This window comes from Glandiceps talaboti, chromosome 2 (genome assembly GCF_964340395.1).
Source record: "Glandiceps talaboti chromosome 2, keGlaTala1.1, whole genome shotgun sequence".
NCBI classification, from domain to species: domain Eukaryota; kingdom Metazoa; phylum Hemichordata; class Enteropneusta; family Spengelidae; genus Glandiceps; species Glandiceps talaboti.
Genome location: NC_135550.1, coordinates 33,070,913 through 33,087,555, shown reverse-complemented (window position 1 = coordinate 33,087,555; position 16,643 = coordinate 33,070,913). Strand labels below are relative to the sequence as shown.

Here is a 16,643-nt window from a genome sequence, read left to right as displayed (position 1 = left end):
CATGTATCCTGTAATCAGCTGATTATGCACTACACTGATATTTGAAGGTTTTCATAATCAGAAATACAGTGTCAATTTACATTACAGCCTGTAGGGGTATAGAAAATCGTTATCTCTTCCTTCTTGTGTGTTAACAAAATGTACACTATAGATGTTATTCCCCAATATTTTTCTTCAGTCAAGGGAATGAGTGACCTAAGGGGCTTTGTCACTATGAGTAGCTAGATTCATATTTACAAAACCCTTAGGTCATGAGTATTTTCTGGCTAAATGAAGAAAAATATTAGGGAATAATATAAAGAAAAACTAGGAAGGTAATGGCCATTTTGACATAGTTCAAACCAGTTACGTTATTGTGATGTAGAACAACCAAAGTATCGTATATATTCCATATTTTTTGTTCAACTTGGCTCCTCCATGATATAATTTGTGATATACAATTATATCTCAGTACTTTATACAGTTCATGAGTTGTCAGCTGGCCAAGTCAACTTAAAATCCTGTCATGGCAATGTAGGTATGAATTTATGAACAGATGAACTTCTGACACATTGATATGCAAGTAAAGACAACAATTACTACATTTATATACATTACAATACACTATATCATCATTATTATTATTATTATGTTATATTTATGTAAATGACATGGCACAGTTCATGCAAATGACCAATATTGTATAAGACACTATATACACAATGAAAGTTATTTACTATACATCTTGTCAACTTGTTACTGGGACAGATACTAATAAAGGACAACTCAGTATAAAGGTAGGAACAGGTTCTCTCAAGATATTTTGTCAAATGGTCAGATTTCTTCAGAATGTGTATGGCTTCCTTGGGAGGGGAATTATTTTTTGTTAGATATGACTAACTCATAATATCGTACACCCAGAATAGAATCCCCTGTGGGTAAACATATTGTACATCCAGAATAGTGTGGAATCCCCTGTGGGTAAACATATCGTACACCCAGAATAGAATCCCCCGTGGGTAAATATATTGTACACCCAGAATAGTGTTGAATCCCCTGTGGGTAGACATATTCTACACCCAGAAGTGTTGAATCCCCTGTGGGTAAATATATTGTACACCCAGAATAGTGTTGAATCCCCTGTGGGTAGACATATTGTACACCCAGAATAGTGTTGAATCCCCTGTGGGTAAATATATTGTACACCCAGAATAGTGTTGAATCCCCTGTTGGTAAACATACTATTGTGCAATATAGCCAATCAAATTGATCTTTGGATCAGCATTCAAACATCAGCTCCCCCTAGGACTCATTATTTCAACTTATTACTGTACTACTTATTAACATGAGTAATGTCTGATTATTGGTATTTTAAACAATTATCAGTGAATTTTTGTTGGTTGTCTAATTGAAAAAAACAACAACCTCAGTTACGACTGGTTTAAATTCCTCTTGCATCAAATTTAAAAATTGTACAAAATGTTGTCAGTTTCATATTTCATTGAGTTTTACATACTCAAATTCTATGATCAGTTTTAATACAGGAAAGCACCAGACACTACATCAATCATGAAATGCCTCAGTACAATCTCTGTGATATCCAGCAACCACTACCTATCCCTGATCAGTTTTTGAAAGGAAGTTTCCACCATAAATATGAAATTAGTGTGTACTGCCTTCTTAAAAATAGCTGCTTTGTAACTCCATATCTAAGATCCCGAGAAACTTCAATTCTTCCATTTGTTATTCTGAAATGAGAAATATTTCTATAATTAACTAAACTCATACATTAGAGAAATCATTTACAGTACATTTGTATTGAGTAAAACACTTCTTGTCTTACTTTGGGTATCTTACTGAGAATTTTAAACCCATCTTTATAGTCCACATCAGATTAGGACTATAATCCAGATCGGATTAGGACTAAACATTTTAAACACATCTTTATTCAAACTTTTGACCTTTACTGATGACATAGTGTTGCTATAGAAAACAAACACCGATGGTTCCCGAAGAGCAACTCACATGTCACTCAATAACTTTCGGCATATGTTTAAAACAAAGGAGAGCCTTGCAGCCTACTGAGACAATGATCAAGCTCGTAATCCCCCTATTAACACCTTGCAATAATACCCATTGCTAATCTGTGTTTTACTTGTCTGTGATTGAAAGTAGACTGATATGCTGATAAGAAAGGTAAAATATCAAACATATAAACAACAAGCGTGGCTCGCAATAGTCAGTCATTGTAAATAAAACTGAATGACAGCTGTCAATCACTGAAAATTGAAAGCAGACAGTAAAATATTCATGTAAGAATTAAAATTTTGTATATCTTACCGTATTTCTAAGTATTGTATCTAATCTGATTCTTTCTGCACTATTGAAGTGCAACTTGGAGCCATATTTCATAAGTTGTTGTCTATCTTTGAGTTGAAGCAATGTATCTATGACTGTATTATGACAATTCAGTTTGGCTGCTATGGATAACCTCAGATCTGTGTCATCAATGTGTTGTAAATACCTGTCAAGCACCTAAATAGAAACAAAATGAAGTGCAGTTTGACAACTACTGTAATGAATAAGACAAACAGTTATCACTTTTTGTATATTTGATCTGTTGTCTCAAGACATAGATCAATTGAATAATATTTCACATAGTGTCAATTTGTATTGATATTGTCATGTACTCTGCACTACTACAAGTGGTAAATCTAATGATCCATGTACAAACAATCATTTTGGATTGGTGTTCACTTACCTCTGGAGGTGCATGCATTTTGTTCAGAATGTCAACAACTTTGTCAAAGCCTATACTGGCTTTCATTTTCATTTTACCAAACCAACCCTATAGTATATGAAGGATAAAAATAAATTTGTTATACTACTCATAAAAGAGAAAGACAGTGTTATAACTAAGTGTAGTACGCCTTGCATTGTTTAAGCTGATATTGTACTCTGCGGTTTGTGGGTTTTTTTTATTTAAAACTCACATTTTAGGAGAAATGTTTTCCCTCTCCAAGTTTTTTTGACAAGAGTTTTGCTCATGTTTATGGGAGATGAACATATTTGTGAAAATGACAGTTGTTGGAAGCGATTATTTTTCTATACCATTGGTTGACAACAAATTAGTTGTTTTTCCGAAACATACCTTGCCTGTAAGCAGTGTTTCAATGTCACTCCATTTTTGCAGTTTACTTCTGGATGTAAGTGCTGTATACAAAAATTGATTTTCCGATAGTTTAAAATCTCTCTTGATTGAAAAGGGACTCGCAATGGAATTCTGTAAGGTCAAAGGTCAAATAATAACATATAATTAATGTATCACAATATAATCACCTACGTCTAAAATTAGCTAAAGAACCAATCAGGTCAGATGATACAGAGTTAAATTAGCTAAAGAACCAATCAGGTCAGATGATAATATGTTGCTGTAGTTGTTTGATGGTTAACTGAATTCATGTACGCTTCACCATACACATACATACATGTACAAATTTCAGTTTTCTCACTGAAGATGGTTTACTAATTTATATAAGTGTTTATATATTATCAACTGAAAGACATTCATTCAGTACAATAATTAATTCTTCAGTCCTGTAGTGATAAAAGATAGTTTGGGAAAGTACAATATAGTTACTTTGGAATGTTACATTGTAAGTGGAAATGAATGTGATGTTTTGATCCATCTACTACGGACCTTGATCACGCAATGATTTAATTATGCAGCGTTAATGTTTATCTCTGAACTGGTGGAATAATATGTCCGTAAATATATTGATGGTAGTTGGTATCCTTGGTAGCCCTGTTCATGATATGTCTTCTCTGTCTAATGTAAATGGCTTCCTTTACTTTGTGTCTTAACCAGTCCTGTTCTCTGGCTAAAAACCATGATGTTATCCCGGGACACATTGTGGCCAGTCTTGCTGCAGTGGTTCCTAACTCCAGTGGCCTTATCCCTTTTTGTGTGTTCTTTGAATCAGATGCCGAGTGGGAGTTTGGACTCCTTCGAACCACGAACAATATATTCTTCAAAAGATATTTTGTACAGTAATATCAACCTCCTACTGTTGGTGGGAGATTGGCTAGAATTGTAAGACATCATATCATGACACCTCTATGTGTACTTACCTGGGAATTATAAGACATCATATCATGACACCTCTATGTGTACTTACCTGGGGATTATAAGACATCATATCACGACACCTCTATGTGTACTTACCTGGGAATTATAAGACATCATATCATGACACCTCTATGTGTACTTACCTGGGGATTATAAGACATCATATCACGACACCTCTATGTGTACTTACCTGGGAATTATAAGACATCATATCATGACACCTCTATGTGTACTTACCTGGGGATTATAAGACATCACATCACGACACCTCTATGTGTACTTACCTGGGGATTATAAGACATCATATCATGACACCTCTATGTGTACTTACCTGGGGATTATAAGACATCATATCATGACACATCTATGTGTACATACCTGGGGATTATAAGACATCATATCATGACACCTCTATGTGTACTTACCTGGGGATTATAAGACATCATATCATGACACCTCTATGTGTACATACCTGGGGATTATAAGACATCATATCATGACACCTCTATGTGTACATACCGGGGATTATAAGACATCATATCATGACACCTCTATGTGTATATACCTGGGGATTATAAGATGTCATATCATGACACCTCTATGTGTACTTACCTGGGGATTATAAGACATCATATCATGACACTTCTATGTGTACTTACCTGGGGATTATAAGACATCATATCATGACACCTCTATGTGTACATACCTGGGGATTATAAGACATCATATCATGACACTTCTATGTGTACTTACCTGGGGATTATCATAATGGTATATACAACAATAAAATAATGTTGTTATTACAGGTAAAAATGGAAGTGCTGTTGATCTTGGATATTGTTTGAAAATTCCCATTCTAGCTTCCTTCTCCATTCGAGAATCTCCTTGCTGAAACAGATGAAAATATTATAAATTTGAATAGTACACAGACAACCAGTACATCTGGATACAAATTGAGGCTTCTCCTTGTGTGGTATTACATAATACCAGTATCACGATGTCAACATTGTACCATGATTGCTGGTTGATTCATCCATACTATTACACCCTTATCAACCAATAACAGCAAAAAAAAAAATATCATAACATACTGTATTTGGAGAGTTCCACTTCCAAAACCTCAATATACAATCCAATAACACATTATATAATTCATGGTATTTCGTACATCGACACAAATTTCCAAAATACAAAGATGTCCATATTCAAGTCATACAACATCACAATATAGCCATCACAGATATATTACCTCTATAGCTATCTGCCTTTCTAATAGTGCACAATGGTCTTCTACATATTCAGTTGGTTCAGCTAGACCCCAATGCTCTTTAAATTGACCCCTACACAAAAACACAGATCAGTAGTAGAACAAGTCTTGAATCAAGTCTAGTGTGATTGTGATGAGTTAGTGTGTATATGCATGAATGCATCATGAATTCACCTGTATATTTTTCACATGCATCACGTTAAAATTGGCGAGATATAATATTTCTAAGACACTTTTCAATTCAAGGAATCTTTCTTCATTCTCTTTACACAAACAATTAACCTTAGGACAGACTCAACATTTGGTCAAAAATACCACTATAATTCTGAATGTTTGCCATTGTATTTGAGCAATCTAACCTTGATCTTTACTAAAATGCTTCAGATTCTTAGAATACATCTTTTCTTACGTCATTTCCAAATACTTTTTTCTTCAACACATACAGATATTAATAGTAAACACTTACAGGGAAATAGGAATATTTGAATTAATGACAATTCTGTCTCTATATGTCAGATGTATTGGCAAACATACAATATGTAAACAAATCTATGCTAGCACTCATACCTTAGGCAAGTTTGTAAACTTCTAAGTCTATCAGCAGGTTGCTTTTGTCCTAACACCTGCTTGTATTTCAACATCTGGAGAAAAAGGAAAAATAATCAAGGTGATATTTCAAAGGAGAGATCAAAGAAGCACAGTCATCCACACGTCATTGTCAGGTCATCAGGTCATAAAAGTTCAAAGTTCAAAGTTCAAACACAAGAACATACAATTTGTTTGAGTACTCTTTATAGACAAAGAGTAAAACCTAAACTTTAGGTTCATTTTTTACATGGTTAACTATTTCAAAGTTTAGTCTAATATTCAAGATGGAGATATTTTTTATTTTTTATTAGTAGTATATGACTTCTCAGTGAAAATGAGAAAAACAGTATATGTATACTCACAGAAACTTCCTCGACTTTGTTAATAATTCTATAGAGAGACAGAGAAAATATTTGCCATTTTAAGATCTGCGCTACACATTACTTGCTGTGTTGATATATTCCTCAAATGATCATATTTGTATATGCTTGCTATTTTAAATTTCCATTTCACAGTTATCTTGACTTTGACTTTGTCTTTATCTTTACATGATTGAAATCCAGTCTTTCAAATTCTCCTTAATATCAATATCTGTATCTGATCTTTGGAAGTAAGCTATCTGAACTTTTCAGAAGATTAGATTTGAATTTAAAAGAGATTGTGACCTTAGAATGCCTGCTATCTTTGTAAACTGATAATGATTTGTTCACTAGTAATTCTTACCTTAGGACGTCTGCCAACTCTGTGAACTCATGTTAACTAGTAATTCTTACCTTAGGACATCTGCCAACTCTGTGAACTCATGTTAACTAGTAATTCTCACCTTAGGACGTCTGCCAATTCTGTGAACTCATAATAACCTGTTAATTAGTCATTCTTACCTCAGGAAGTCTGCCAACTCTGTGAACTCATAATGACATGTTAATTAGTAATTCTTACCTTAGGACGTCTGCCAACTCTGTGAACTCATGTTAACTAGTAATTCTTACCTTAGGACGTCTGCCAACTCTGTGAACTCATGTTAACTAGTAATTCTTACCTTAGGACGTCTGCCAACTCTGTGAACTCATGTTAACTAGTAATTCTCACCTTAGGACGTCTGCCAACTCTGTGAACTCATGTTAACTAGTAATTCTTACCTTAGGACGTCTGCCAACTCTGTGAACTCATGTTAACTAGTAATTCTCACCTTAAGACGTCTGCCAACTCTGTGAACTCATAATGACATTTTAAGTAGTACAGATAGTGGTTCATAGCATCCTCCCTTGCTTGTAATTCTTTAATGAACAATGGTTTCTTTAGTGTGTTTTTCAAAAATAATACAACCTTGAAGAGAAAAGAAGGCATTTCATTCAAACATCAAATTTCAATCATACTTATCAATGGTGAAAGGCTGCATAACAAGTAATATCATGATTAGTCTAGCTGTTACACCCTCAGGAAATTGTGCTAACTTTAAAAGTGACCATATAGGTCATAGACCTGAGGTCTGTACTCCATAGGGACTGTAAACAGAGGTACTTTCAACCTTTGTTTTTTGGTTCTGTAACCTTCTGAGCATGGTCTTACTACAAGACTGCACCATAATGACAGAAAGTTGCACCTGATGAAAAATCAATTACTTCTCAAAGTATGTCCTACTAAATTGACTGTTTATCTAACCTTTTCACCTGACATTCAACACTAACCTTTCTATTTAAATAACAAACAAATCCAAGATGACTTACTGCAATAATTGAATTCCCATCATGCATTGCAACAGCTGCGTCCAGCAGAGCAAGTTTGTTTGTTAGTGATCTGTGCATCTCCAGTGAGCAGGGTTCACCACGAATAAGTCTTTTGACAGTGTCTTCTGGGGGAAGAGTTGTCCACCTGTCTCGTTGAGCTGACTATAAAGAAGAAAAGTTTTTTTAAAAAGTCACAATTTCAACTTGAATAATGATTTACTAAAAGTGATAAAATTTCTGTGTAAAACAAATGGAATTGTAATTGTTAATGATACAGGAATACATCCTACTATGCTAAGTTTGACATTACATATAGAATCCCCTTGATACAAAGATTATAACAGACTATGTATGACAATACCTATTGTAGACACAATATCCTCACTGGTTGTAAACCTTCCTGCAGCATTTTATTGGTTCCCTATTTCCTGTAGCCTTTTATTGGGGGTTCCCTGTCTTCCTATAGCCTTTTATCGGGGTTCCTTATCTTCCTGTACCATTTTATTGGGGTTCCCTTTCTTCCTGTAGCATTTTATTGGGTTCCCTATTTTCCTGTACCCTTTTATTGGGGTTCCCTATCTTCCTGTACCATTTTATTGGGTTCCCTATCTTCCTGTACCATTTTATTGGGGTTCCCTTTCTTCCTGTAGCATTTTATTGGGTTCCCTATTTTCCTGTAGCATTTTATTAAGGTTCCCTTTCTTCCTGTAGCATTTTATTGGGGTTCCCTATCCAAGCTATGATATTAATACACAATATGCAAATCTCTTCATATGATCCTCTGTCCTCTATTGTAGGAAGAACTTTATTTGCAAGCACAATTCAGACATTAAATTGTTCTATGACAAAATTGGTGAGTTTTGCAGTTGTAGTGTATCAGTAGTTGTATGGCATTTATTTAAATATACAAATCCACCACATTTAATACATAGTCTTTATACCAATAGTACTATTGTAACACATCTCATACAACTAATTAGAGTCGAGTCCAATGAAAACTTACATCCAAGCTTCTCTGTAATAAATGGACCTGAGATTCCAATTTAGAAAATTCAGTGGCAGTGATCTTTTTGCGTGGAGCTGACGAAGTAACGGCTGAAAGGCAAAATACAATGTACTTGGTAACTTTATGGTTGCTATGAATCTCTTCAAGAAATGTTTTGTATTTTTATGACTTTTTAGACAATGTTTTATTAACTGTGAACAGTTTAACAAATTCACATCCTTGATTTGATGGTTTGTTTCTGTTTCTAGTTCACATGCTCATTTATCATATGTGGTGGTGGTGGTGGTGGTGGTGGTGGTGGTGGTGGTGGTGGTGGGGTGGGGTGGGGTGGGGGGGGGTGGTGGTGGTGGTGGTGGTGGGGTGGGGTGGGGTGGGGGGGGTGGTGGTGGTGGTGGTGGTGGTGGTGGTGGTGGTGGTGGTGGTGGTGGTGGTGGTGGTGGTGGTGGTGGTGGTGGCGGCGGCGGCGGCGGCGGCGGCGGCGGCGGCGGCGGCGGCGGCGGCGGCGGTGGTGGTGGTGGTGGTGGTGGTGGTGGTGGTGGTGGTGGTGGTGGTGGTGGGGTGGGGTGGGGTGGGGGGGTGGTGGTGGTGGTGGTGGTGGTGGTGGTGGTGGTGGTGGTGGTGGTGGTGGGGTGGGGTGGGGTGGGGGGGTGGTGGTGGTGGTGGCGGCGGCGGCGGCGGCGGCGGCGGCGGCGGCGGCGGCGGCGGCGGCGGCGGCGGCGGCGGCGGCGGCGGCGGCGGCGGCGGCGGCGGCGGCGGCGGCGGCGGCGGCGGCGGCGGCGGCGGCGGCGGCGGCGGCGGCGGCGGCGGCGGCGGCGGCGGCGGCGGCGGCGGCGGCGGCGGCGGCGGCGGCGGCGGCGGCGGCGGCGGCGGCGGCGGCGGCGGCGGCGGCGGCGGCGGCGGCGGCGGCGGCGGCGGCGGCGGCGGCGGCGGCGGCGGCGGCGGCGGCGGCGGCGGCGGCGGCGGCGGCGGCGGCGGCGGCGGCGGCGGCGGCGGCGGCGGCGGCGGCGGCGGCGGCGGCGGCGGCGGCGGCGGCGGCGGCGGCGGCGGCGGCGGCGGCGGCGGTGGCGGTGGTGGCGGTGGAAGAAGGCATTCATTTTTTGGTGACAGCATATGTAGTTATTCAAATATATTGTTAAAGTGTGAGTCTTTATTATTGATTCATCCCTATCATTGCCTACAAACACAGAAAAAACAGTGTTGTCTGTGCTCAGCAGATAGTGATCACTTGTCAATGCTATAGGTAACACTTACTTACCGCCTTCTATAGATGATGGTTCTCTTGAAAAAGCAACTCCAGATTTGATGCTACTACCTGCAAACCATGAAGACAGAATCATAAAGAATCCTTGACTGATTGTTCTGTATGTTATTGTTTGATGTGTATGTATATGGCAAGTCAAATGAGGTAATGCAACAATTCATCCACATCGAACAGTGACAGTAACAAGAGTTAGTATATCTATTGATATCTATTGTCATAACATGAGAGATTTAGAATATCCAGAGTTGGTTGGATTTGCAAAGTGAAGACAGAGAAACACAAAACATTTATATTACTAGATTAGTGGTTATTATTAAAAGTTACATGAAGGAAGTCACATGTATTCTATTGATAACTAGAAAGATTCCGACTTGATGTTAGTAAAAGACATGTTGTATTGATAACAGGGTGTTATAACTACCAACAATAGTTTAATTTCCAAAATGCCACACAATGCTAGAACAATGTACCAACCATCAAACTTTTACAATTCAACACCATATTGTTTCCTGTATCTATCAAAAGTGGTCAAAGTCTTGAATGCCACATGCATACCATAACATGCATCGACCCTTTAGTGGCATACAATGACAGTAATGTACTTGCCTGTATCAATCAAATGTTCATTGGATGACCACAAATACTCTGTACCTATGATTGACAGAAACAGTATCTCATGTCAAACTGTAATCTCAACTCAGAGTGATGACATTACATTAAATATAGTAAAACCTACCTTGATTGGGTGGTGCTCTGGAGTACCCAACTGATAATTCTCTGGTAGGGTAACTGGAATTGGACATGTTTGATGACACTGGCATGATTTTAACACTGCTTGTCTGTTTTCCTGTTGTGCTATCTGGTCTGAATCTCGCTGATTTAATTTCTATAGTGCAAACATGTTAATAAACACATGGAAGTGATGACCTCATCTTTTTGAACATGATGTAAAACAGAATATCATATTTGAAACAATCCAAATGTAATACAGCAAATCAAGAGAAATACTTTGCCAGCAATTCTTCATAAATTCTTTCCATTTGTAGGCTGTAAGTCATACCCAATGATATTTTGTAATCTGATCATCCCTTCTAGGCTGTAAGTCATACCCAATGATATTTTGTAATCTGATCATCCCTTCTAGGCTGTAAGTCATACCCAATGACATTTTGTAATCTGATCATCCCTTCTAGGCTGTAAGTCATACCCAATGACATTTTGTAATCTGACCATCCCTTCTAGGCTGTAAGTCATACCCAATGACATTTTGTAATCTGATCATCCCTTCTAGGCTGTAAGTCATACCCAATGACATTTTGTAATCTGATCATCCCTTCTAGGCTGTAAGTCATACCCAATGATATTTTGTAATCTGATCATCCCTTCTAGGCTGTAAGTCATACCCAATGACATTTTGTAATCTGATCATCCCTTCTAGGCTGTAAGTCATACCCAATGACATTTTGTAATCTGATCATCCCTTCTAGGCTGTAAGTCATACCCAATGACATTTTGTAATCTGATCATCCCTTCTAGGCTGTAAGTCATACCCAATGATATTTTGTAATCTGATCATCCCTTCTAGGCTGTAAGTCATACCCAATGATATTTTGTAATCTGATCATCCCTTCTAGGCTGTAAGTCATACCCAATGACATTTTGTAATCTGATCATCCCTTCTAGGCTGTAAGTCATACCCAATGACATTTTGTAATCTGATCATCCCTTCTAGGCTGTAAGTCATACCCAATGACATTTTGTAATCTGATCATCCCTTCTAGGCTGTAAGTCATACCCAATGACATTTTGTAATCTGATCATCCCTTCTAGGCTGTAAGTCATACCCAATGACATTTTGTAATCTGATCATCTCTTCTATCCAAATTCTCACTGTACTGTTACTAGTTCTACAAACTTATACACTATATACAAACCTCCCGTCTTCTTTCCATCCCATGATAAGACATCTATTGAGTCCACATCATCATCACCCATATTTTTCACTTGTTCCCTCATAGTCCTTGACAACTCACTGGCTTCCTTTTGTCTGCTCACAGTCAACCAACCACTCTACAAAATGAGGGTGAAAATAGAGTTTCAAAAACAACTCTAAGTTTACCAATATTGGGTATTATTGATGACATTATAGTATGTTGCTAATATTGCAGCATAATCAATATCATAAATTCAATCCAGTGATATTTTCATCACAATTTTGGTCAAAACCTGGTGAAACTGAACAACATAAGGACTGAGGTAAAATGTTATAGATCTGGTTACAAGAGTATATATGTTGGTAAATTTTGACAGGGTTTTACAGTAGTACCAGGTGGATGGTAAATGTCTTTTGATGTAATCATTCTGATATTATGAGGTGTACAACTCTAGAGCACCATCCAGCCCTTTTACTAACCAGCACTAATTAGATTAACTAGCAGTGACTAATTAGTACCTTTTATTAACTAGCAGTGACTAATTAGTACCTTTTATTAACCAGCAGTGACTAATTAGTACCTTTTATTAACTAGCAGTGACTAATTAGTACCTTTTATTAACTAGCAGTGACTAATTAGTACCTTTTATTAACTAGCAGTGACTAATTAGCACCTTTTATTAACTAGCAGTGACTAATTAGCACCTTTTATTAACCAGCAGTGACTAACTAGTGTGTTAATACTAACCAGAACATTTTACTAACCAACACTAACTAGTACACTTTACTAACCAGCACTAACTAGTATCTTACTGCTATATGACTGAAATAATCATCTTGTGATTAGTAAAGATCATTCCTGTGTCATCATTCCTGAACAATAGTTTGAATTACACAACATCTTGTACAATTCTAGACAATTCATGCTGACAACATGAATCTTTTTATGCTAAATAATTGATCAATTTACTGACCACTTCATCGTCTTTAAAGTCAGTCACATCATCTTCAAAGTCAAATGGGTTGGTAAGGGTTTTCTTGCTTGTCTGAGCCCAGTAATCCTCATCCTCTTCAGACGGTTTGCGAGAACCAGACTGAAACATCAAATCAACAAATAGGAGAGGATTATTTAGGTAGTAACTATTCCATCTCTGTTCAAACCACATCAATACAACATTATCATGCCAATCAGAGATACCATGGGTTGCTAGTCACTGTATCTGTAATACTACATAGATACCATGGGTTGCTAGTCACTGTGTCTGCAATACTACATAGATACCATGGGTTGCTAGTCACTGTGTCTGTAATACAAGATAGATGCCATGGGTTGCTAGTCACTGTGTCTGTAATACTACATAGATGCCATGGGTTGCTAGTCACTGTCTGTAATACAACATACATGTAGATGCCATGGGTTGCTAGTCACCGTGTCTGTAATACTACATAGATGCCATGGGTTGCTAGTCACTGTGTCTGTAATACTACATAGATGCCATGGTTTGCTAGTCACTGTGTCTGTAATACTACATAGATACCATGGGTTGCTAGTCACTGTGTCTGTAATACTACATAGATGCCATGGGTTGCTAGTCACTGTGTCTGTAATACAACATAGATACCATGGGTTGCTAGTCACTGTGTCTGTAATACTACATAGATGCCATGGGTTGCTAGTCACTGTGTCTGTAATACTACATAGATGCCATGGGTTGCTAGTCACTGTGTCTGTAAGACAAGATAGATGCCATGGGTTGCTTGTCACTGTGTCTGTAATACAACATAGATACCATGGGTTGCTTGTCACTGTGTCTGTAATACTACATAGATGCCATGGGTTGCTAGTCACTGTGTCTGCAATACTACATAGATACCATGGGTTGCTAGTCACTGTGTCTGTAATACTACATAGATGCCATGGGTTGCTTGTCACTGTGTCTGTAATACTACATAGATGCCATGGGTTGCTTGTCACTGTGTCTGTAATACAACATAGATGCCATGGTTTGCTAGTCACTGTGTCTGTAATACTACATAGATGCCATGGTTTGCTAGTCACTGTGTCTGTAATACTACATAGATGCCATGGGTTGCTAGTCACTGTGTCTGTAATACTACATAGATGCCATGGGTTGCTTGTCACTGTGTCTGTAATACTACATAGATGCCATGGTTTGCTAGTCACTGTCTGTAATACAACATAGATGCCATGGTTTGCTAGTCACTGTGTCTGTAATACAACTTACAGCTCTTCACAAAATACATGTACATTGTAATTTCAAACAGTGTCTTTTAAATTGTGACTTTAGCCATTCAAAGGTTATAATAGTCTAGTTCCTATACTGTATATCATTACCATTTACACCTCCACTCACAGTCTAGTGTATACAATATCATTACCATTTACACCTCCACTCACAGTCTAGTGTCTAATAGTATACAATACACCATTTACACCTCCACTCACAGTCAAAGTCATCACTCTAGCAGTCCTGAGATGCATGAGATGCAATTTAAAATTGATCCACAGCCACCCACACAGTCATTAACACCATGTCTTTGTTAATCAATCACAAAATTCTAACCAATAACACAGTCACCAGACGTGGTTTGGTTATATAGAAACCCCGTTGGCATCCAGACTAAGATTACAAATATCAAAGAAACATTTTGACAAGACAATTTTACAACACATTTGCTGGCAACAAAAAGTGAGTGAAAATTATGTTTGTCACAGGCCATTATGTGTATATAAGTTGAAATGGCTAACTACAAGCACTCATCAGTAGAATTGTTCAACTGTTCAACAACATTTATCTTAATACTATCACAGTTCCAGAGCATAACTGTTGATGCCAATCGTTTGATCTTGTCAACAATAACAGATCAACTTATGTAAAATTTCCCTTCTTATTCCCTATCATCATCATCATCACCAAACCTCCTCACTGGAAAGAAAATAATAGAGGTTTGTAGTGCATGTACAAAACTTAGAACTATGAAGGGATGATCATGAGTGGTGGGATTCCACACAGGTGTTAGTTAGTGTTTGTTTATACAGTTTAGCTAGTAGGGGAGGTGTAAACATGGAGACAGTCTCCCCTCATACTTCCACGGTGTGAATGAACCATTGCCCCAATTTATCCCTGAGGGATATTGGCCCAGAGAAGGTGAGAAGTTATGAGTACACCAATACGATCAGTCTTTGAGACAATATGGGTGTGTACGATATGCAATGTTTACATGATGGCAGCGACCGGTTGTCCTACTTGAAACTTCACGAATTATCACTGACAACAACACTAAATATCATCCTTTGAAAATCGTCGATTTTCCTAGTTCAGGGACATTTGCGACTCTGTAAGGGTTCTTGTACATCTAAAATGCCGCAAATGTGAAAGAATAACGCAGAGTACATGTAATACGAACCATCCAGGAGGCCGCCATCTTGTTTCTGAATGCATCACGGGAAAATAGATCCCGTCATCACTAGTTTCGGTTACCCAGACGCTCGCCACATGGGGCTCTGCCTACGAGACCTCTCGTCTGGATGGTGTCGTGTAAGAGCCCCGAGATCACAGGCACTCTAATCAATCTGTATGATTTCGGAAATAATGTATTATTGTTATTCACTATACATTTTTTTAAATCATACACATTGATTCGAGTGCCTTTGACTATCATCAAACATGACTCACTGATGCATTCCATTACAGTCAGTCCTTCATGTAACTTTTTGCGAACTTTGTCTATTTATTGAAGATTGATTAATTAGTATTAAAATGTAAATATCATAAATTTACATTACTGAATTGTACTTCTGTTGGCGTTGCGGGTTTATAAAACTCTAGTAACTGTTACACCCTGTTGTTGCGTAATGGACTCACTGACTCTTATTCATCAATCTTAGGCAGAATAAGAACAGAAAAAAAACAGAAAATCAACTTATCAATATACCGCAATATATTAGCCACAAAAATGTATAGTTCATGGTCTTATATATATATAGTTATGTATATAGTTATAGCAATTTATATTAGTTACAAAAACGAATCTCGTCTATGCTGTTTCACATTGATTTTACAGTAGAAAAAATAGTAAAGTTGCTTTATGCATTAAACTATGCAACTATAATGTATTCTTATCTGTCAATGCAATGGTAATGGTGTAGAGTCATAGACTATGACTAAGCCCACCAAACAATGTACGGTCTTATGTTGATAGGTAACTCGATGGCGTGTAAATTAAAAATAATAAATGAACTAGAGCACCAATGTAGCAATTTACTGATGCGTACAGTTGATTTATTTACCCTAGGTAGATTCTGGCGACGAGGATATTTATCATCAGCTGAAGATAGTATACTAATCTTATACTGTGTTCTACTGGACACTATATATGGCAAGACGGTCATGATGGATATACATTTGTAGGTTAAAGTTATGATTGTGATGTCATGAATTTTTAATTACTGTTCTGGGGATCAGACATGGCGTTGTTCATACATGTCACAACCTATTTAAAGAAATGAATATTATGGATGTCAAGACAATAGGTACACTAATATCGTTTGTATGGAGATGTCATTCAAGTTAAAGTTTAGTGTCCTTTGTGTCATTTCCATGACGACGCTCATAATTATGCATGACCTATTGTTATCTTAGGAAGCTTAACTCTTATGTGTGACTTATTGTGATTTAATTATTGTAACGACCACATAGTGTCGCATATTTGAGGATTTATTGGATATTGA

At 37.8% G+C, this 16,643-nt stretch overlaps 1 protein-coding gene across 1 annotated transcript; it reads right to left on the bottom strand.

The window, feature by feature from the left end:
* Positions 1–1,557: 1,557 nt before the first annotated feature.
* On the bottom strand, positions 1,558–15,330 carry LOC144453267 (spermatogenesis-defective protein 39 homolog). The gene is made up of 16 exons (XM_078144541.1): positions 15,320–15,330; positions 12,865–12,984; positions 11,892–12,027; positions 10,690–10,843; positions 9,952–10,001; positions 8,694–8,785; positions 7,691–7,852; positions 7,153–7,289; positions 6,326–6,353; positions 5,943–6,016; positions 5,358–5,448; positions 4,862–4,996; positions 3,131–3,262; positions 2,741–2,827; positions 2,320–2,514; positions 1,558–1,727 (listed from the first exon to the last, which is right to left on the bottom strand). Exons 1-16 carry the CDS (start codon positions 15,320–15,322, stop codon positions 1,707–1,709), a joined length of 1,617 nt encoding a protein of 538 aa, XP_078000667.1. The 5' UTR covers positions 15,323–15,330; the 3' UTR covers positions 1,558–1,706.
* Between the last annotated feature and the right edge of the window lie 1,313 nt (positions 15,331–16,643).